Source organism: Anolis carolinensis, chromosome 1 (genome assembly GCF_035594765.1).
Source record: "Anolis carolinensis isolate JA03-04 chromosome 1, rAnoCar3.1.pri, whole genome shotgun sequence".
Lineage (NCBI taxonomy): Eukaryota > Metazoa > Chordata > Lepidosauria > Squamata > Dactyloidae > Anolis > Anolis carolinensis.
In genome coordinates, this window is record NC_085841.1 from 289,343,765 (window position 1) to 289,367,401 (window position 23,637).

Consider the following 23,637-nt stretch of genomic DNA (forward strand, 5'->3'; position numbering starts at 1 on the left):
CTGAATCCCGAGCCAGGAGTTGGGTTGTCCCCAAAGTTAAGGGTATCAAGACAGTGGGGCCGGTTCCTAACCTTGAGAGCCACTCTATGATCCCCAGGGCCGGCCCTAGGAAATTTTCAAGTGTAAGCAAGCAGTAATTTTGGCACCCCCCCCCCCGACAAACCAATCACTGAAAAATAAAAGGTAGAAGGTAGAGGTGACTAGAACACACACACGGCACATATGGTCCCTGCATATGTGTTTGTATGTGTGTTTGTATGTATCTTATATATACATACACATACACACAATGTGGAAAATATGTGGCAAGGTAGATAGATAGGTAGGGAGCCACAGCAGAAGAACCCTCCCTGGAGCAAGGCCTAATAATAATAATATTAATAAATCATCCCAACAAAAGAAGGAAGCAGCCAAGCAACTGAAACATTTATACCTGCCTCCAACAGACAAGAGTTCTTTCTTTCTCCCATCCTGGACATTCTGCAGATATATAAACCCCACTTAATTAGTTTCCAACCTCTAAGGATGCCTGCCATAGATGCAGACGAAATGTCAGGAGAGAATGCTTCTGGAACATGGCCATACAGCCCAAAAAGCTCACTGCAACCCACTTGTCTTTACTGTATTACACAAATGTAATGTGCACCTCACTTTTGGAATAGTCATTTAGGCAAAAAAGGTGTGGCTGAGATTGATGTAATATGGTAATTTTGGCCTTCTTACTCTGATAGAAGCTTCAATAGGGCTACAGTAACTAGGGTTTGGCATTTTAGAGAATATACTCAGCATGATAACTATGGTGCTTATCCTCTGCTGAGCATGAGAATGATGAGCAGACATTGTTTTCAACCTCTGACAACTCTGATGGCAAAGCTGGGGTGATTTACTTGAAGTGGGGACAAACTTAGTAGATGTGGGCGAAACGTCAGTACAGTAGAGTCTCACTTATCCAACATAAACGGGCCGGCAGAACGTTGGATAAGCAAATATGTTGGATAATAAGGAGGCATTAAGGAAAAGCCTATTAAACATCAAATTAGGTTATGATTTTACAAATTAAGCATCAAAACATCATGTTATACCACAAATTTGACAGAAAAAGTAGTTCAATACACAGTAATGCTATGTAGTAATTACTGTATTTACGAATTTAGCACCAAAATATCACAATGTATTGAAAACATTGACTACAAAAATGTGTTGGATAATCCAGAACGTTGGATAAGCAAGTGTTGGATAAGTGAGACTCTACTGTATTTTAAAAACTCTAAAATCAGGACAGTAAATAAAGAACACCACTCAGAAAACAAAGGAAACAATCAGGGCCAGCTAACACCGCCCAACAAAAGATTACCACAGGCAGAAAGCAGCCAGGCTTTGAAGCTGCAAGACTATTTAATGCTAATCAAGGTACCTCAGACAAGAGTTCTTTTGCCCACCCTGAACATTCCACAGATATATAAACCCCGTTTGCCTAGTTTCCAAGAGACCTCACAACCACTGAGAGAAGAAGGAGGGAGAGAGGGAGGGAGGAAGAAGAGGGGGATCCTCAATCAGGGCAAGCTAACACATCCCAACAAAGGATTACCCCAGGCAAAAAGCAGCCAGGCTTTGAAGCTGCAAGGCTATTTAATGCTAATAACAGTGGCCATTTGCAACATTCACATGTGCCTCAGACAAGAGTTCTTTTCCCCACCCTGAACATTCCACAGATATATAAACCCCACTTGCTTTGTTTCCAACAGACCTCACAACCACTGAGAGTGCCTGCCATAGATGCAGGCGAAACGTCAGAAGAGAATGCTTCTGGAACATACCTATAAACTCACCAGAGACTGGGAAAACTGCCAATGAATGTCCATGCAGTAGAAAGGAGATGAGGAAGGAAGGAAGGAAGGAGGGAGGAAGGAGGAAAGAAAGAAGGAAGGAAGGAAAGAGTGAAGGATGGGAGGGAAAAGGAGAGGAGGGAGAAGAAGGAGGGAGGGAGGGAGGGAGGGAGGGTGAAGAGGGAGGGCGCCAGGGGATCCTCAATCAGGGCAAGCTAACACATCCCAACAAAGGATTACCCCAGGCAAAAAGCAGTCAGGCTTTGAATCTGCAAGGCTATTTAATGCTAATAACGGTGGCCATTTGCAACATTCACATGTGCCTCAGACAAGAGTTCTTTTCCCCACCCTGAACATTCCACAGATATATAAACCCCACTTGCTTTGTTTCCAACAGACCTCACAACCGCTGAGAGTGCCTGCCATAGATGCAGGCGAAACGTCAGGAGAGAATCTTTCTGGAACATTGCCAGATAGCCCATGAGCCGCCATCTTGATTGGGCCAAGCGCGGGCTAAGGAGGGGGCGGGGCCGAAGGGCACTTCCAAGGCACTCCTTCGGAAGCAGGAGGCGTGGTCTCCTGGGAGGGGTGTGCCCTCTGTGCCCTTAGGCCCCAGCCCTGCCCCCTCCGCAGCCTCAAAGCCTGGCTGCAAGGCAGAAAGGGAGAGCAGGTAAAAGAGGAAGGAGGGAGGGAAAAGAGGGAGAAGAGGGAGGGCGCTTTTGGGCGATGGTGCTGTGCGTGCACGTTGGTGCACGCACAGAATTAGGCCTCAACAGCGCCCCCTTCCACGTGCGCCCAAAGCCGTGGCTTCATCCGCGTCAACGTTGGACCGGCCCTGATGATCCCTGAGCTCTCTTGTCCTCTCCCAGTGTCATAGCTGGTAACAGCCACAATACACCTATCTACCTTCTGTTGGGAGGTCTGGTTGCTGTCAACTAAACTGCAGCCTTACTAAGGAGGCTGGGCAGGGGAATGTGGTTGTTGTTGTTGTTGTTGTTGGTTTCCCCCTTCTTAACTGCCATAGTGAGAGAGAGATAACATCAGCCAGTGCACCCCAAGATTCAGGTCTATGGGTGTGTCATGGCTGCTTCCAGCTGTGACATGAGGGAGAACTTTTTGGGTGGCTGCCCAGTGGTGCTGCACTATGTTCAGAACTGTGTCCCCTAACAGGCTGCCAATCAATGCAGCGGTTGGGACACTGAATAGAGCCTGCTTCAGCTGTCTGTGAAGAACCCCCCCCCCCCCCCCCCCCCCCACACACACACACACTAGTTAACTGAGATTTGATTCTACTGAATTTTGACATACAGCCACAAGCTATGCAAGCATATTTTGATTCATCAGAATGCTGGACAGTTTACACAAAATCCTTCCAGTATATAACCACAATTTGGAAAATTTCCCTGGTAGGGCACTTGACCACACAACCATTGTGCCTTTGTCAGCCCCCCTCCCTTCCCCATCACAGCATGTATAACCCCTCCTGAGTTTAAATAGTGTGAAATTTCTTTTGAACTTCTTCTGTTTATTGGCTTCTTGTTTTGTTCCTCATGCTAGTTTCTTTCTTTTTCCTGAAACAACCTGTGCTGCCTATAGATTCCTCTTTCTCAGTCTTTTGCTTGCCTTATGTGTTACCATCCTCCTTGATTCTGGCATTGCTGTCCCTTGGCTTTTGTACCTCCCAGGATGCCTTCTCAGTCATCAGCTTTTCCCTGTAGGAGATTTTCGGCCCAGCCACACTGACAATTCCCGTCCCCCCAAACCCTCAGAGAAATCGGACTTACAAGCTGCTGTGTTCCTTCAGGAAATGAACATTCCTTTCCACCACATCATCTCACAGTGAATTGGCATCACAGGCTTCAGTGATATGATTCAATATAGATTTGAATAATATAGGGAAAAATGAACTCTTTTGAATCTGAGAAAGAGCTACCCTTGCATGGTCTCTCCTTTAAATCCCATCAATGCTGGATTGTTCTCTCAGCACTTTTGTGATCACTTTCATTGCTGCATACTAAATAACAGCCATGTGGTCTATGCCCTTCTGGGCACAATGTAACATTGAGATAACTTGGAGCATGCCTATAATCACAAGGTCTTCAAGCAGTTATTTACTTGGTCAACATTTCAGATTTTGCCCTTTAAAGATAAAAATCCTTGATTTGGCTTTTAACAGGACTCTCCTAAAAGGTGGTATTGTTTCCATTTAATTGTACAGGGAATTGTGGGACCTTAAGTAAATATGCTGAAATGAGATGCCTTTACTTTTCCAGCCTGATCAATGCAGGAAACATGTGATTCTAAGAGATAAGTATTGGTCATCTGCTGTTTGTTTTTTAAAATACCCTTGTAATAAAGAACCTTATTGCATTTCTGCTGGTCTCTTTTGTGCTTCCCCTGAGTATGTGACTCAAAAAGTAAGTCAATTATACTGTTTCCTTCTTCTTTAGGTTATTTTTATCAGTCTTTTCATGCTATTTATTGTCAATCAAATTGAGGCAATTTAAACATTATTTTAATTATTTCTTATTATATTTGATTACAAAATCTATTGTTACTCTATTCTATGCGCACACTCAAGGGATGTAGGGCAGCATATAAATATTTAGTTTAAATAATTTGATAACTGGGAAATTATGGATCTATAGTTTATTTAATGTATGTAATAAGTCATGGCTGCCTAAATACTCTAAATGCACCCAAACTATTCAGATCTTGGATGCTAAGTGGCATCAGCTCTGGTTAGAATTTTGATGGGAGATCGCTAATGAATACCATCTGCTGTAGGCTATGTTTCAAAGGAAGGAAAAGTGAGGAAACCATTTCTGAGTATGCTTTGCTTAAGAAAACCCTTCAAAATTCATGGGGTCTCTCTAAGTAGACATCCAAATTGAAGGCACATATATATGGGCACTATGCCATAGTTTATTATCTCTTTCTAGTTGATACTGAACACCAAGATCAGCAACAACCCACATACCCACTGCAAATCGATAGTTACCTAAAATGTACTGATTATATTTGAAACAATTATTTATTCAGGAATCTACCTCCTTTTAAAAGGGCTATTGTTTGATGTGAGAATACAATAACCCTAATCTGTTAAAAATTGCATGTAGCAGAAAAGTCTACAAGATTTATATGGATATCAGAATTAAAGTGACACATGCATAACAGGCTGGCATTCCATGAGTGACATATGCAAGTGCAGCTCCACCTTATGCTTGTGAGAGTTTTTGTTGTTTTTTCAAAGCTTGGTATTCCCTTTACAATAATATTCCCCTCAGTTGCCATCTAATTGTGATAGCTGACCCCAATAACCATTTTCTCACTGGTGGTGGACTGGAAAAATACCTGCTGAGATCTCCACAGAACCATGGGAGACTGTATCAATTGATGTCCTTGGTCTTCATCTGGCTCCTCCAGTTGCCTTTGAGGGAACACTACTGCAGCAATGTAGAGAAGGGAGTTGAAGAGAAGGAAGTCAGCGTGGAGTTTTGCAAGCAGGACTTTCATATTCATGTCCAACAAGGATCTCAGCCACTGACAGTGCCCATTGCAGTCAGGAACCTGACATGCACGATAATTTTGAGGGCAAGGGAAGGACAAACTCTCTCTCCCCACATTTAATTCTTATGCCTTCTTTGTAATGCCTGAAGAAAGATTGTGTAATGCATAGCATTCTAGTCATCAGATCTCCTTTCCTTTCATTTGTTTGCCTGATTGTCCTATGGTAAATTTGGTGCTCCAGCACTAGTCTTTGCTTGGAAGTTTTCTAATCATACATGTTTCCTAATCCAGCAAAAGAGATCTTGGTTCTCAATCTGTGGGTCCCCAAGTGTTTTGGCCTACAACTCTTAAGAAATTCCAGCCAGTTTACCAGCTGTTAGGATTTCTGGAAATCGAAGATCAAAACATCTGGGGACCACTGGTCTAAGCTCATTCAGTATACTGGTTGAGTGGAACCATCAAAAAGGCTAGCAATTGTATCTGATTATGTCAAATACACAATTTAGGGCCCTTCGATACAGCCATATAATCCAGAATATCAAGGCAGATAATCCATATTATTTGCTTTGAACTGGACTATCTGAGTCCACACTGCCATATAATTCAGCAAAGCTGATAATGTGGATTTTATACAGCTGTGTGGAAGGGGCCTTAGTGAAGCCATTTTATTTGAACTTAGTGACTTTATGATTATTTATTCGCGACATTTATATCCCGCCCTTCTCACCCTGAAGGGGACTCAGGGCGGTTTACAAGTTATATGTACATACAATATATTATATTATTAGCATAGCACAATATAAGCATTATATATTACTATATTGTACTATAACACTATATTGCAATATTATTAGTAATATTACATGTAATATAAATATACAATTATAATAATATATTATTATATTGTATTACATTATAATATTATTATATGTATTTACAATATATTATATTATTAGTATAGCATAATATGAGTATTATATGTTATTATATCATTATATTGACACAGGAGACATGGTGGAATAATGTCTTCCTGCCCCCCTTCTTCACTCTGGCCCAGAGTGGCAGTTAGTCCTTGGTAAAGGTACGCAACACACAAAAACAGATATTTTATAATAATTATCTCCTTCAAACATTTAAGAATGCACATTTAAATATAAAATTCAGGGATAGCTAGGGAATAGCAACTCTCCTGGCAGCAACCAGTGAACTTTGATCTTGGTGTGGAGGGAAGGAGTCTATTTATCCAGAGGAAGGAAATGAAGTAACAAAACCCTTTTTCCTCCAACATGTTGCTTTCAAAGAAGTGAGGCATTCCTTCAGCATCTTCAATGCCAAATATCTGTAGAGACTCAATGGGTGAACCTGCCTTTGCATAAAATTCTTTTGCTTGCCAAAAAAAGGAATCCATTTGATTTTACTGAAAATGTGGTAGATAGTTGTCCCTCACCATTACAGATTTGTAGTGGCATTTTATTCTTTTAACATTTACTAATATTCACCCACCATTAATCAAACTAGACTTAGTTCTTCTATTCCACTTTGCTGCAAATAAAATCCATCTAACACAGAGACGCAAACACCAGCCTTCCAAGAACTCTTTTTCTTGAATAGTTTTTGTTACGCTGAGTTCTGCAAAAACAAGTAGCCTCTACTGTTAAACTGTTTAACATACTGATTGAAAGACATGGTTTCCCAAAGAGAAAGCAAGCATTTCCACTCCCACCACCCACCTATCTCTTTCCTAGTCATGGGATTGACTCTCATGGGGCCCTTCCACACAGCCATATAGCCCAGAATATCAAGGCAGATAATCCACAATATCTGCTTTGAAATGGCTTATGAGTCCACACTGCCATATAATCTGGTTCAATGTGGATTTTACACAGTTGTGTGGAAGGGGCCATGGGCACTTTTGCATGTGGCTGTGTATTAAGCGAGGAGCAATGCATTGTAGGAGACTTTCTTTGCTCTGATTTTTCCTTTCCCTTTTCTCCCTCCCTCCCTCCCTCCCTCCCTCCCCCTTTTTAATATGTCTAGGAAAGGAAAAGAGAAGAGAGTGAAAGAGAAATCTTTTCCTGCCTTGTTTCCTGCAAAGACTGTTCTCAAGAGCCCGTTGGACAGCGAGGGGGCTCTTGAAGTGATAGCTCACTGGCCAAAGAAAGGCTCCAATTGTCTTGAGGGGCCTGGAAAGTGCTGCGTGTGCTTCTGAAAAGGCCCAGGGAGAAGGTGCCCGGTTTCGCTAAGCAGCTGCTGTTGGAGATGTTTGGAGATTACATCAGCATTGGAAGAGGGAGCTGAAAAAAGAAGTCTAACTTCAGAGAGAGGGAGTGTGTGTGTTTATGGAGTTTTGCCTCCCCCCTTCCCTTCTTCCCCTTCCAAAGATCTTCTGACAATACTGTCATTGTCAATATGAGGGTTGTTAATTCTTTATGAATAGTACATGGGGCCTCTTGCCTAAATAGTACATTACATGTCCCAAATCTGTCAGCTGGACTCTTCTCTCACATGCTAGTGAGATCACTTTGATTGGAATGTTACAGGAATGGTTCAGTTTGCCACCCAGACTTGAATACATTATATAATTAGAATTAGATCTCCCAAAATAGTGGTAGAGCAGGAGAAGCAATACTTCTGCATCCCTCTCCATTACTTCATTGTTTTAGTTTAAATATGGGATCAGACCCTTTGATGATTTTGTTGGTTGTAATTATATTAACGCGATTCATTTTGTGGTCCTGTTTCAGTGCTTATTTAGATTACAAACTGGCTCGTAGGTTTCCTGAAAAGAGGAAGGAATCTTGAAAGAGCTTGTATGCATTTTGAATGAACAAATGGAGCTTTATTGGACTGTTTCCTAGAACAGGAGAATTTTCTTTTTATTTCTCAAAGGGGCTAGTTAATGGTTCCCTTTTTTTTTTTGGTAGAATTAACCATGTTTGGGGCCGTTTTTAAAGCTATTGAGCATTTAATAAGCAGCTGATTGCCAAGTAGTTAAATTGTGTCTTACAAATTTTTTTTTGCTAGAGCAAACCTGTATTGCTTTGGGGATTAAATGTTTTAGGATATCTGAACGTAATCCAATGAAGAATCTAGGTAGTCAATCTGACACTTTAACTCTCCTAACAAGGGGGCTATACCTGTGGAACAATTCACTGAACTATGGCCTGCAGTTACAATCACTGAATTGCAAAGACTGGCATCTTTTTAAAATAGTGATTTTCAACATCCTAAAACATACACAGAAAATATTTTTTCTCTTGAGCATAAAGGGTTTATCCATTCCTTCCAACCTGATATGAATCTTGGTCTGGAGACATGGTTCTTGAAAACTACTGTAATTAAAAGAAGGCCAACAATGGTTCTTGTTCAAGTTCAGCCAGTGGGTTTCTAATAAGTGGGGATTTGAACTCTGGAGCCCTAGTCTGGCACTGGCTTTTTAGCTTTATTATTTTCCTATTCAAAGTGTTCTATATTGTTTGAAATTTAAGTATGATACTAATAGTTTTCCTGTCTCGGATAGCATTTGATGTTACTTAATTCTATTTGTAATTACATATTGTATTGTTTTTGTCTTTCCATCTTTTTATAATTAAAAGAATGTGTATTATGTATGATGGTTTCTAAACAATTTACATAGTCAGTAGATGGTGTCACTATACATTACACAACCAGAAATAGTAGGTGCCAGTGTACCTCCCAGAAAGAAAGCTAAAATGAGGATGAGTTCCCCCATATGTGCTAAACATCTGTGTTTTTGCAATTGAGATATAAAAGCTACCATCAGTAAATCTTCTCACTCTCTACATTGGTCACTAAATCTGGGACCAGTTCCAGAACATTTATCATCTGGACTCACTATGGCATGACTGTGATGGCAGCCACAGGCACCAAGTTTGTGAGACAACATTAGCTCTCCTGGACCATCACCTCTCCCTCTGTGTTGCTGCCCCTCCTAACTGGCCATGGAATTCTGTCCAAGTGCCTGGCCATGGCTTGTGGTGTTTGTGAAATCATAATGGGGTGCCTGTGCAACTAACAAGAAGGAGGAGGTATTAACTCTTATTTCTTGCTGGTTACGGATGCCTCATTCTGACATCAGAGCTAGGTGCTTAGATGGAGGCCCACTGCCGACGGGGAGCAGTGGGAGCAACACTGGGATGAAGCATCGCCTTTTCCTGCACTGACCAATGCAGAGAAAATATGATGGCGCTGTGTCCATTTGGACAGTGGATTGGGCTAAATCTCATCTAATCCAATTGCCCAGATTGTTTCATAGTTCCAGGATGATCTGGAGTTCCCACCAAACTTATACGTATTTCCCAGCTTTTCCTAATGTAGAGCAAGTCAGAGTGAAGCAAGAAAATCTGGAATAGACATAGGAAGTTGGTGTATCATAGGGATAGAAGATTGGATTGGAGGGGAGACAAATCTACAACATTTTTGGAGCCAAGGGTAGTTGCATGCTTAGACACCCACCCACCCACCCACCCACCAGTGATCCACTTTCTTCATTAGGAGCAAGTAGAAAGATTTCAACCTATACCTAGCAAAAAATAAGGACAATCTGTTAAAAATTGGTAGGATAATGATGGTGGTAGGCAGCTGATGAAAAGGTTCTCTGGGTGGTGGCTGTCAGATGGGTTCTGGCAGGCTGGAGCAGATGCCTCACAGAGGACCTCAGTTTTCGGGGTAGATTGTATGGAAGAAGGCAAATCTGTAACCTGGATCCAAACCATATAAGGCTTTAAAGGTCAAAACCAACACCTTGTACTTTGCCCAGAAACTAATTGGCAGCCAGTGGAGTGACTTTGGGATAGGGGTGATATGCTCACTCCTGGGTGTTCCTGTAACCCATCTGGCTGCTGTATTTTGAACCAACTAGAGCTGCAAGGCAGACTCCAGCAATACATGGAATGAGAGTTGCCAGATGTACAAGTTGGGTTTAGAAAAGGCAGAGGAACGAGATACCAAATTGCCAATATCCAATGGATAATAGTGGAAGGCAGGGAGTTTCAGAAAAACATCTATTCCTGTTTTATTGAGTACTAGCTGTGCCCGGCCACGCGTTGCTGTGGCGTTGTCTGGTGGTGTTGGTGAGAAATTGTTGAGGTAGTGGTGGTATTGAATGTCTGTTGTATGGTTGTCTTTATGTTGAGTATGCATTTGGTTGTTTGTGTACTGTGAAAGTGGTGAGGGTAGAGGGGGTCTATGTCCCTGTGTAGTATTGTATAGTATTTATACGTTGTCCATGTGTTGTGAATGCTTGGATTGTGTCCTGCTGCATAGTAGAAAGGGTTGGGCTGGATGGCCCTTAGGGGTCTCTCCAAACTCTTGTGCCTGTCCCCTGGGCTGAGTGGGTTGCTAGCAGACCAAGTGGGTGGAACTTAGCCTTGTAACTGGCAGCAATTGGATAAAAACAATTATTCCTCTCCCTCTAATTAGGACTTTATTTTTCTTTTCTTTTTGTTGTATTAACCTAGAGCCGTGGCCACGCGTTGCTGTGGCAAAGTGGTGGTGGTATTGGTTAAAAGTTGTTGTGGAATTTTTATTTGACGTTATTTGTATTTTTTTAAATTAATTTTATTGTAACTTATCTTTTTTATTTATTATATTTTATTATTTTGTTGTATTATTTTTAGTTATTTTGTTAATAGTATTTTATTGTATTAATTTTTTGAGTGTTTTTAATTATTTTTATTGTATTATTTGTATTTATTTTATTTTTTTATTCTTTTATTAACACTGGGCTGAGTGGGTTGCTAGGAGACCAAGTGGGCGGAGCTTAGCCTTCTAACTGGCAGCAATTGGATAAAAACTATTATTCCTCTCCCTGTAATTGGGACTTTATTTTTCTTTTCTTTTTGTTGTATCAACCTAGAGCCGTGGATGATGGGTTGTGTTGTCAAATTTCGAGGTTGGGGGGCCTGTAGTTTTGTTGTTTTGTCCACTGCCCTGATGCCATCACTCTCATATATATATAGACTAGCTGTGCCCGGCCACGCGTTGCTGTGGCGAAGTATGGTGGTAAGGGAAATAAAGTATTGAGGAATTGGTGGTAGTTAAGGTAAAGGGTCCCCTGGGCTGAGTGGGTTGCTAGGTTGCTAACTGGCAGCAATTGGATAAAAACAATTATTCCTCTCCCTCTAATTAGGACTTTATTTTTCTTTTCTTTTTGTTGTATCAACCTAGAGGCATGGATGAGGGGTTGTGATGTCAATTTTCGAGGTTGTGGGGTGTTTACTTTTGTTGTTTTGTCCGCTGCCGTGATGCCATCACTCTTTTATATATATAGATTCTAAAGCCTTCGATCATGTGTGGATCATAATAAATTGTGGCAAGTTCTTGGTGGTATGGGGATACCAAGTCACCTTGTCTGTCTCCTGAGAAATCTGTATAAAGACCAAGTAGCAACAGTAAGAACAGAACACAGAACAACAGACTGGTTCAAGATTGGGAAAGGAGTACAGCAGGGTTGTATACTTTCACCCTACCTATTCAACTTGTACTCAGAACACAACATGCAACATACGAGGCGTGATGAATCCAAGGCTGGAGTTAAAATTGCTGGAAGAAACATTAACAACCTTAGATATGCAGATGATACCACTCTGATGGCTGAAAGTGAGGAGGAGCTGAGGAGCCTTATCACCAAGGTGAAAGAAGAAAGTGCAAAACCTGGGTTGCAGTTAAACCAAGATGATGGCAACCAGACTGATTGATAACTGGCAAATAGAGGGAGAAAACGTGAAGGCAGTAACAGACTTTATATTTCTAGGCACAAAGATTACTGCAGACACAGACTGCAGCCAGGAAATCAGAAGACGTTTACTTCTTGGGAGGAGAGCAATGGCCAACCTCGGTAAAATAGTGAAGAGTAGAGACATCACACTGGCAACGAAGCTTCACAAAGTTAAAGCAATGGTATTTCCCGTAGTAATTTATGGATGCGAGAGCTGGATCATAAAGAAGGCTGAGCGAAGGAAGATAGATGCTTTTTAACTGTGGTGTTGGAGGAAAATTCTGAGAGTGCCTAGGACTGCAAGAAGATCCAACCAGTCCATACTCCGGGAAATAATGTCCGGCTGCTCACTGGAGGGAAGGATATTAGAGGCAAAAATGAAGTACTTTGGCCACATAATGAGAAGACAGGAGACCTTGGAGAAGAGAATGATGCTGGGGAAAATGGAAGGAAAAAGGAAGAGAGGCCGACCAATGGCAAGATGGATGGATGGTATCCTTGAAGTGACTGGCTTTACCTTGAAGAAGCTGGGGGTGGCGCCGGCCGACAGGGAGCTTTGGCATGGGCTAGTCCATGAGGTCACGAAAAGTCAGAAGTGACTGAACGAATAAACAACAGCAGAGCTTCTGAACTTGGTATAAAGGTAGCCCAATATAAATTGGTTTTTTTTTCTTGTTTGTTATAGTTTTTTTTTTTTCAGGGACAAAAAGAAAAGAGGAACTGTTCATCTCTTTTAGTTTCTAAGTGAAGGGGGCATGGAAAGTGTCTTAAAATAGAAGAAAAACGTCATGGTAGGTTGATTGGTTTCCTTTTACTACTTCAATTGATTGCATTTCATGGGAAATAAACATCTGCAACTATATGCCATCTCACATGAGTACTTTTTGTTTATACAATTTGAACATCCCTTATCCAGAATTCCGTAATCCTGTCCACATGGGTGGCTGAGAAGGCGATATCTTTCTTTTCTGATGGTGTTTCATGCACAAAATTATTAAAATGTTGCATATCACATGGCTTTCAGGCTAATTTTATAAGGTGTATATACAGTATAAATGAATTTAGTGTTTCGACATGGGTTCCATCTCCAAGATATATCATTATGTATGCATGTGCACATATAGGTATTCTAAAATAAATAAAAAAATATTCTGAAATCCCAAACACTTCTGGTTTCAAGCATTTCAGATAAGCGGTACTCAACCTGTACCATGTTACTACAAGATCATTTCTCCCTGCTGCAGTTAGACCATCTCATATGATTACAGAATGATGGCAATGAAGCCTAGGTCACTCATAAGTTGCTTTGCATGCAGATCTTGCTTAAAATCCTTTGCTCTATATCTAGCACAGGAAATGTTCGATATGATTTATAGCTGTTGTTTCTGACCTTCATTTTCCTTCAGAGAAGTATATGAACCCCTATTAAAGATACCATTCAAATAAGAAAATGAACAATAGAGCTCCATGAAAATTTCCTAATCTTAGATTGTGGTGTTAAATAACAGGTTAGTGAGGCATGCGGGCTTCTTCCTGAGCCATGGCAGCAAATTTCCCACATGGGCAAAACAAACGACCATTTGATATCCCATAAACTTGGAATGCAGTTTGTGTGACAAATGGCCTTCGGATTTAGTTATCTGTTGAATTGGCAGACACATTCCTCTTTGATCCATCCCATCCTGTCTCCAATTTTCATCCTTACTAATGATTTTGGCAACATCATTTAACACGCTTCAGGAAATATAGTCAATAATAAACAGTGATCTTTTAGTGAAAACTGTAGATATATTCAGTGTTGAATGGAGATTTGCATTTTGATATCTACTCCAAGAACTCTGTGTTTGAAGCATACATTTATGAAAGAAATAATTTATTTTGAATTTTGTTGCCTCTTGTAGTTGTATGGCATGATGAAAATTGGCATCAGGACCTGGATAGGAGTTAATGGCTACTAACTGCAGACTAACTCTGAAACATATATTCTGTTACCGTGCTTGAGATAAACAAATCCACAACTTTATTTACATTGTCATGACTGTGGCATCCTCCTAAACAATGACTGTCAAGCCATGGAACCAAGTGTTTAATGGGCCTTCTATAAACAGAATTGGCGATGCAACAGGTGGCTCAATTACTTTAGGTATGCCCATTACGGCAACTAACAACAAACAGCAAAGAGAAGGCAAAGATGCTGGAGGGGGGAAGAGCTGTAATTATGTTGACTCACAGAAGGAATCTGAACAGCTGGGGGCCCAGGACCTTGTCCGCCAAACTGCTCCGTCACAAATGAGAGCTTAAGGAGAAAATGCTGTAACTGACAAGAGCTGCTATATCACATGGAAAATGCTGTTCATGCATATGTCATCTAAAAGACATGAAAAGACAAGCAAGGAGATGCTAGTATCACATCATAATGAAGATCATAGTGTTTAATGCTTCTTCTCTTTATCTAAGATTTTTGTAGGTTCTCCTTATCAGCTATAAAGAATGGGATATGAGAGATACAACTATATTGTATGGAAATTTAGGGACAGGGCCAACAAATAACATGAAAAATAATATCTATTTTTTCAAACGGATAGAATTATATTTCAAAGAGACCTCAAGGATCATCTAGTCCAAGCCATGGTCATGAAGGAATACACAACTAAAGCATTTCTGAAAGATATCCATCTAACTTCTGTTTAAAGACAGAGCCCTTGGCAACCTCCTCCTACTTCCAAAAGCTCAAGGAAGTTTCCATGACTTTGTTTTTTGGGGTGCATAAGTTGGGGCTGAAGTAGGAAGGGGAGGTGGCCCAGCCTTCTGATTCCACTGTTAAAAGCCGTTCTCTTGGTGGGTGTCTTCCCACAGGATTTACATCATTATATCCAATATACAACTACACATTCCACCAAGAATAAGTGATTGCATTCTTACTCTTTTACGGAATAAATTAACTCATTTAGTGCTTTTGTTTCTTTCCAAACATTCTTAAGATTTTACATAAATTTCCAGCTGTCACACTGTAATAAAATTATCAAAAGGCATGCAGATGCAAAGCCACATTCATTCTTGTATCATTTTGCAAACTTGGAACACCAAAACTTCACCTGGCCATGAAATGTAGCCGTCAGGCAGCTGATTCACAGATAAAGGTGCTGCCTCATTTCCTTCATGCAATTGTGTGCAAACATGCACATGCTAGGTTTCTATACTAGGAGTGGAAATCATGCAGTGCTTCCCCAAGGTTTCTTTTAGCTAGAAAATATTTTAAATATAGAGGGATTTTCTTTGAGGAAACACTGCAAGTGGTGTAACTTTGTACTTACACGCTATTTCAGGAGTTCCACAGCAAAAAAATTACCTGAAAATTGAATGGAAGTGATTGAAATAGAGTCTCTTTTCTGAATTTTGACCAATGTTTAACAGAATGTTCAATAAAGATGGAGTATCCCTTATCCAAAATGTTTGGGACCAGAAAAAAATGGATTTTGATTTTAGGAAGGGAGGAGGGCAATTTTGTAACACATATGTAATGAGATTTCGAGGAGATATAAACTTCATACACATAGCCTGAAGGTAATTTTATACACAATATTTCAAAATAATTTTGCACATGAAACAAAGTTTATGTGCATTGAACCACCAGAAAGGAAGGGTTCCATGATCTCAACTGCATTTGTGGGCATTTTTGCATTTTGGTTATTTTGGATTTCAGAATTCCTGATGAATGATGCTCAACCTGAATCATAATAAATTTATGCCCGGGTCTTTCACTGGAGTATAAAGTTCTGCTCTGGCAGAACTATGCTCCGTCTGCCTCTTTTCCCATGTCACTTAGGCACCTTTGTTGATATCAGCAAAGGTGCCCATTAACAGCCAGGTTCTATATGGAGCTGTATGACTGACTGCCAGCCCAGATAAGTCCTTCTCTTTTCCCTGCATTCATGAAAAAGAAGATGGTGGCACTGCTCCATGTGGGCGATGTACCTGTTTGAATCAAAACTGGTTCAGCTATTAACACAAATGTCAAAGTGTGGGGTTGCTGTTGGGTTTGGAGAAAACTCCAGAGCATTCCCTGACTTTTGCTACAATGGGGCAAAATGTGCTCCAAGCATTTTGGACAAGGGATATTTTTACCCTGTGATATTGTTCCTTCATATGTGGGAAAAGGAACAAGCAAGTAGTTTGTTGTTTTATAACTGGTTCCCTCTAAGTTTGCTTTCCTTGGCTACTGGCTTAGTTTATGCCTTCTGTTTTCTGACACTTGGTTTTAAATTTTGATTGTTGTCTGCAGCCCAAATCACGTCCTTAACATCTCCCCACAAAAGCAAAGACATGGAGGACTTTACCAGACAGAAATAGGAATTGTCTATGATAAATGAGGCTAGTTGCAATACAGGCATGATGTAATTGTTAGTTATCTAGTCATCTCATGATTCAAATGTGACTAACATCCCTCCGGCCATTCTAAGGAATAAGATAATGTACACTGGTACATCAGCCAGCAGCATGTTACTTCTGGGACTTATGAGGGGGGAAAAATCAAAACGTAACAGGAAGCATTCCTCATTAGCCATATAACACACCATTGTAGCTCAGTTAATTTTAGTTAATTACTGAGGGCGCAATACATTTTTCTTACTTTTGTCATTAAAAGCAGGTTAACCCATTCTGTGCCAGAGACTGCCCCTGTTGATAACTTCTTGACAGTGATACAACATCGTCTAACTATAAAATGCAGAATGTTGTTAAATTTTCTAACACAGCACAGTCTATTACAACTGATACACTTTGCTGTTTTTAAATTTGAAACAAAGACAGCATTATTCTATTATGTATGCACAATTTTGCAATAATCAATCCTGGTGTTAACTACAGAATTGGAATTGGAGGCCAGTCTTTATCTTATAAAGATTAAAATTGTACTACAATACAAATTGTACTACAGGGTGCAATGGTTTAAACCCTTGTGCTGGCTGAAGACCTGCAGTTCGAATTTGCGAGATGGGGTGACCTCCCGTTTGTCAGGCCCAGTTTCCCATGCAGGGACATGAGAGAAGCCTCCCACAGGATAGTAACACATCTGGGCATCCCCTGGGCAACATCTTTGTAGATGGCCGATTCTCTTACACTAGAAGCGACTTGCAGTATATTCTCAATCCTCTTCTGACACGATTTTTAAGAAAGCTGGCAATATGAACATCTGCAAGGAGAAGAGCAGTTTAAGAAGAGCAATCTGGAGAACAGGGTTATACACAGAGGCGGTCCATCGGCGAGGCCAATTAGGCGGTCACCTGTAACGCATTGTTCCCGGGGGTGCCTGGAGGCGCTCCCGCAGCGGCAGTGGCCCAAAAAGCGATCCCCATGCCATTTTTCTGCTTTGCAGAGTGGAGATCGCCTTCCTGGCCAGAAGGAAGGCGATCCCCACTTTGCCAAGCAAAGAAACACAGCTTTTCTTCTTGGTGAGGTGGGGATCGCCTTCCTTCTGGCCAGAAGGGAGGTGATTCCCCACTTTGCCAAGCAAAGAAACGCAGCTATTCTTCTTGGCGATTGTGGGGATTGCCTTCCTTCTGGCCAGAAGAGAGGTGATCCCCACTTTGCCAAGCAGAGAAACCCCACTCTGGAGCCCACGTCGGACCTTTCGGTGGGCCAGGCGGGCCTTCCGGAGCCTACGCTGGGCCTTCTGGAGTCTGCTGCCGTCTGTTGGAAGCAAGGCATGTGGGGTTTATTTGTCTGTTGAATAATGACCAGGGTGGGAGAAAGAGCTCTTGTCTATTAGGAGGCAGGTGTGGATGTTGTAATTAATCACCTTGATTAGCATTTAATGGCACTGTGGCTTCAAGGTTTCCTCTTGCCTGGGAGAATCTTTTTTTGGGAGTTGTTAGCTGTCCCTGATTGCTTCCTGTCTGGATTTCCCCTGAGTGTTGTTCTTTATTTAGGCTTTTCCTTAATCCCTCCTTTTTATCCAACATTTTCATTTATCCAACGCTTTTATTTTTCAGTTAATTGTTTTTTTTGGGGGGGCACCAAAATTTCTATTTGCCTATACTTGAAAATTACCTTGGACCTGCTCTGGATACATTTTGCCCTCTCTTTAAAGCTGCTTAAGGAAAATGCTTTGTCAGGATTTCATTATGCATTAGCCTAAATTCTCCACGGTCTCTCTCCCCCCCACTCCTTCCTTTCCTTCTCTTATTTTCAGTATTCATAACTCATCCTTCACTCAAAAAGGTTCCTAGGATGCATCTACACTGTAGAATTAATGTTGTTTGCTGTCACTTTAACTGTCATGGCTCAATGCTTTAGAATAATAATGCTCTGAAATTCCTAGAGTTGTGATATCATCCTATTCATCATGTGATCTCTGACTGGACGTAATCATTCACATGAGTAGTCCAGGAAAGAAGAAGAAGAAGAAGAAGAAGAGGGATCTGAGAAGAAGAGTAGCAAGAAAAATGCAAAAAGAAAATTAAAAAGCGCTATATGAAACTATAATGTGTGGACTGTGCTATAAATGGGAAACAAATGTTCATTCATTGCACTGCAAAATAAAATACAGAAAGATTATTTGATATTTTAACTTTATGGCTCACACTATCCATAACATGGCTGTTTTCCAGAAATGAAAATACCTCAAAAACACAATTTTATAATATGTGTGTGTGTCACTGTGGTTGCATCTATTGCAGTAATTTGGCAGGATGTAGGCTAATGTATGCAACGCTATGGAAAATATAATTGAATAAAAAGGTAAAACTTTACTAGCTTTCCTGATAATCACCTCTTCCTTTGGGCATATGTGCCTTTGATTATGTTTTATGTATTTTGTTTATATGTTGCCTTTCTCTCAAAGTGGGACCCAAGGCTGCTCATAGTTAAAATTAGTTAAAGCAATGCAGCTAAAAATAAAGCAAAACAAAAAAGGACATTCATATAGGGAGATGTGGTTTATCAGACAGCTAGGATTTAAAATTTCAAGTGACCTGTCAACTTATGGTAACCCCATGGATTTAATGTTTTTTCCCCCCTTAGGCAAAGAATACTCAGAGGTAGTTGGCCATCATCTTCCTCTGAAATATATCTCAGGTGCCTACAGATCCTAGTATTCCCTGGCACCCTATCATCCTGCAACTAACCAGGCTTGGTCCTTTTTAGCTTCCAAGATCAGATGGAATCTAGTGCCTTGGGGTACTTGGATCTCCTCCTCTTCTTTTGCTCCCTTTTGAAGTAATAAAGAAGAAAAAGGAGGAGGAAGAGAGGAAGGGACAGAGGGGCAGGGAAGAGGTGAGGAAAACTATGGATGCATTTCTGGATAATCATCTCTGGAATCACTAGGGCTAGTGTAAAATTCTGAACCTCACCATTCTCAAAGGTTGTTAGAGGACTTTGTTTATTTTCTTGTTAGTAAAAGATGAAGTGGGTTACAGAGGAATAATATTTTCAGGACTCTGATGAGTTCTCAGAGTGTATCTGAAGAAGTGCATTGAAATCAATGAAAGCTGATGTTAAAATAAACCAGTTAGTCTCAAGGGTTTTCCTAGATTCTTTCCTCCATATCACACCTCACCTCACCTCACCCTCCCTTAAATGGTTCTATCTGTTTGCTACATTTAAAATAAATAAATTTAAAACCTCAAGTTTTTAAAAACACTGCCCAGAATTTACTAATGCAGTTATGAACCCATAATTTCAAATGCATTTGTCACTGGTTTGTAGTCATAATCTCTTTGTTTTTACTGTTTTAGAAAATACATAAGGACTCCAAAAGTTCCCTGACCCTCAGTTATTGGGCAGCAGTGAGTAAACTATTTCAATGGCCATGTCATACTCCCAAGAGATATAAATGTAGAATTAGTCCATCAAAAAAGAATTTAGCCAGTGGTGTAGTGAGATAAGTCAGAGATGATCTTAGTGTGCAACAAATCATCTTTGCTATGTAATTACCTTAAATTATGTATCTAAATTCCATCTCCTGACCTAGACCCTCTTTAATTCTGACTTAGCAGCAGCAACTGCTTCAAGTGATGGGAGTTTGTTCTATTGATTGAGATGGCACAGATGATGTCCCCACTCCTCCCTCTAACAAACTCTGGTACAAATAAATTATGGACACATCGCTTTGGATTATACATTTGCATTATGAGTTCCAGCCTTTCTCTTTATCATGATTTGGATCACTTTCCCAAAATGAGAACAATCAAATCAGGCATTTACCTTAACAAGCCTCTACCTCAGGCATAGGCAAACTTGGGCCATCCAGGTGTTTTGGACTTCAACTCCCACAATTCCTAACAGCCACAGGAGTTGAAGTCCAAAACACCCTGATGGCCTAAGTTTGTTCATGCCTGCACTATCTTTTCCAGTGATCTTCTTTCTTCAGAATAGCATCATGAGGTGGCTGAGCATAGGAAAAATAAATTGCATGGAGAGGGTGCACTATTCTCTCTATGCCTTCTTTCTGTATTCCTAAATTGGTCCTCCATTCTTTCTCCTCCCTCCGTTCTTTCCCCTGCCTCTGAAATGGTTCCCATCCTTGTTCCTTGCACTCTGCTGTTGGATCACCTACCTCTTTCTCACTTCGTGACACCACATCTTTCTCTCATGCCTATTTCTCTGGTTCCTTTCATGCTGCCCCTGAACCTCTTGTTTTCTTCTTTTCCCTTCTTACTTCCTTCTCCTATCTCACCCTTCAATATCTCACTTGGTGCATTTTTCTTACCAGTTACGCTCACTGGACCCCCATCTCTCCTATCCCTGCCTATCATCGCCTCTATAGTATGCCTCTCTCTTGCTGCCTGCACTCATCTCTCTGACCTCCTCCTTGCCTCACTTCAAATATAAAATGACATTTTACTTCTTATTTATAATTTTTATATTCATGTATTTCAGTGTACTACTTTTTGGGCAATATGCTATATCAGCAGTACTTACATTTGCATCTACTCCTGGCAAGGAAGTAGATATATTCCTGGGCTTTACCTCTTTAACAGAAAACTTGATACAGGCAATAAGCTAACATGGGAAGAATAGTGATCCTAGGTTATTTTCTTCTTTCAACAGATTCCATTTTTATGGTTTCCATTTTAGTTTAAAGGCTTATAGATCTATGTTTCTTTCAACATGCCAGGGTAGCTGGTGAAGCAGCTGATCTGCTTTTCTCTTTTCATGATACCTTCTTCTTTACACATACTCAATAAGTGATTCTGTTGCACGTAAACACACACAGCTACAGTAGGATCACCAGATTGGATCTTCATTTTCCCAGGTCCTCCTTCTCCCCATGCAGCTGATACCTGATGAAATATGTGCGTATGAGGGATAACGTGATTGTGGCATACATACAGAACAGGTACACAACTAAAATGTGGCACATTCCAAGAACTGTCACTTTTTGTAACTGTGCAATTCTGATTCTAGCAATTGTGATTTCATTCCAATGTTTGATAGTCTATTTGAAATAGGTTTTGGAGCACACATTATTTCTGGAAGCACTGTTGTTTTATTTTCCTAAGTTCCTTGAATTTCATTTCATAGGTCTCAATATTTCATAATCTTTTCCCTGTGCAATCTTGGGATTGCATGTCTGTAACATAGCCCAACAACAATTTTTTTGCTGTCTTGGTTTTTAGGCCTGTTCCTGGGATCATTTGGGGTGCTGATTCCTAAAATTGCATTGGATAGACTGCATCAGCTCTAGTTCAGAGTGGTGGTGGTGCGTAGGAGTCTAAACCTAATTTTTTCTAGCCATTCTTTTTATTCTATACCCCCTTTGAATTGGCTGGCCTTCTCCAGCCTTGGAAACTAAGCAGAATCAGGCCTGGTTCGTATTTGGAAGGGAGACCAAAAGAGAACACCAGGGATTTCTAGGTAAGGCCAGGAAGGCATCCTGCCTGGGACTCGAGAGAGTTGTGACTTAGTCAGAATAGACAATGGATGGATGAGAGATCTGACTAAGGAAGTGCATAACTCCATATGTAATTCCTGTAGGGTTGTTTGTGTAATCTGCTGAGTACAAATATTTATGTTTTAAACTTGTACACTGTTTTTATTAAGTAACACTTAATAAAAGTGTTTTAAATGTGTTATGTTTTGTTTATTGAATTTTGTTATTGGCATTGAATTTTGCCAGATTTTGTAAGCCGACTTGAGTCCCCTTGGGTGAGAAAGGCGGGGTAGAAATGCTGTAAATAAATAAACAAACACAATTTCTTGCTGGTGGGTCTTGGCTTTTAGATTGTGGATGTGACCTTTGCTTCCTAGACCTGAAGCAGTTGATCTGAAGACAAGCAGCCTTCCCTTTCTGTGCTCCCATGACTCCACTGCCCCCCCCTTAAGTTTTTTTCATTTCAGTGGGAAAGGCAAGAAATTCTGGGTGATGTCAGCAAATGCATTTGGCTATCCAGTGCTTTTTCCCAAGGTGAGGATTAGAGAGCATCAAATGCTTTTGGAGGGAGAGCGGAAATCTCATGTAATGCTTTTGTTCTGCTAACAGCTATGTAAAGTGGTGCCTGGGAGTTTTGGAATGGAATCTGTCATCACTTTAATCCTGTTCTAGAAAATTGTGATGGAGACAGCACAGAGGGTGATGTCACTGACAGACCCACAGTAGAACGTCTTTCCGCACAGCAGAACAGCTTCCAATCCCTGTCCTCCTTTCCCCAATGCCTGCTTTTAATTGGCTGGGCTTGAGAGTGGCATGGAGGTTGCCCCTCCCATACAGCTGTGTTAAAATTTGAAACCCCAGATATATGAGGAGTAAAGCTAATACAGAAGGGAGCCTGTTCAATGCTATCCACAGACTTCAGAGGAATTTTTGTGTGCTCTGTCTTTGGCACCATGTGCAGGAAATTCCTCTCTAGTCTGTACAATGCAATAAACAAGCCTCCTGTGTATCAGCTTAAGGCTTTTAGCACTTCCATCTCATCCTAGGAAGAGCAGTAAATCTGCAAAGAATATGCCCATTCGCTTTGTCAGGCTCAGGCTGCCCTGGATGCAAAGGCTGCATTCATTCTGCACCTGTTCCTGTGTGAGGCCTTAACTCTGAAATGTCCCTGAACACATATGCATGTCGAAGTCATGATTATTCAGTTTGGAGTCTTGCTGATTGATTACATGTGTGGAAAAAGTAAGGCTGTGAAACAAGAATTCCCAAGTTCTGTTGTTAGGTGAAACATTTTGTCACCAGATGTCTTGGACTACCATTCTCATCATCCCCAGATGGCATGGCTGTCAGCCATTGGGCAGGTGCCAGATTGGGAAAGCCTACTTTATTGCATTATTATCTGTGCTTCATGGTCTACCAGGGTTAAAAAGGAGGAAGGGAGGGGGTGGAAAAAAGGAATGTGTCTGCACCTTTAAGACTAACTTAGTTTTGTGGGTATAAATCAACTTCTTCAGATGCCATATAGAGTGATATCAAGGCCTCAGGTATAAAACACACATGTATAGTTGTGAAAGTGGGACAGATTGTAATAGGATCCAGAAAAATGCAAATAATGACTGCAGTTTTTGGACCAATGATGAATCAGATTCTATCCAAGAATATAGGATAATATGGTACATTACAAACGGTGC

The 23,637-nt window shown here is 40.8% G+C and overlaps 1 protein-coding gene across 1 annotated transcript; it reads left to right on the forward strand.

Moving 5' to 3' along the window:
* Window positions 1-7,377: 7,377 nt before the first annotated feature.
* smim38 (small integral membrane protein 38) lies at window positions 7,378-8,947 on the forward strand. Its single transcript, XM_062967818.1, has one exon. It carries the CDS (start codon window positions 8,007-8,009, stop codon window positions 8,136-8,138), a length of 132 nt encoding a protein of 43 aa, XP_062823888.1. The 5' UTR covers window positions 7,378-8,006; the 3' UTR covers window positions 8,139-8,947.
* The last annotated feature ends 14,690 nt before the right edge of the window (window positions 8,948-23,637 follow it).

What these genes read in the sequence shown, in the direction of transcription:
- smim38 (XM_062967818.1), top strand. Translation starts at nt 8,007, where the DNA reads ATGGGATCAGACCCTTTGATGATTTTGTTGGTTGTAATTATATTAACG.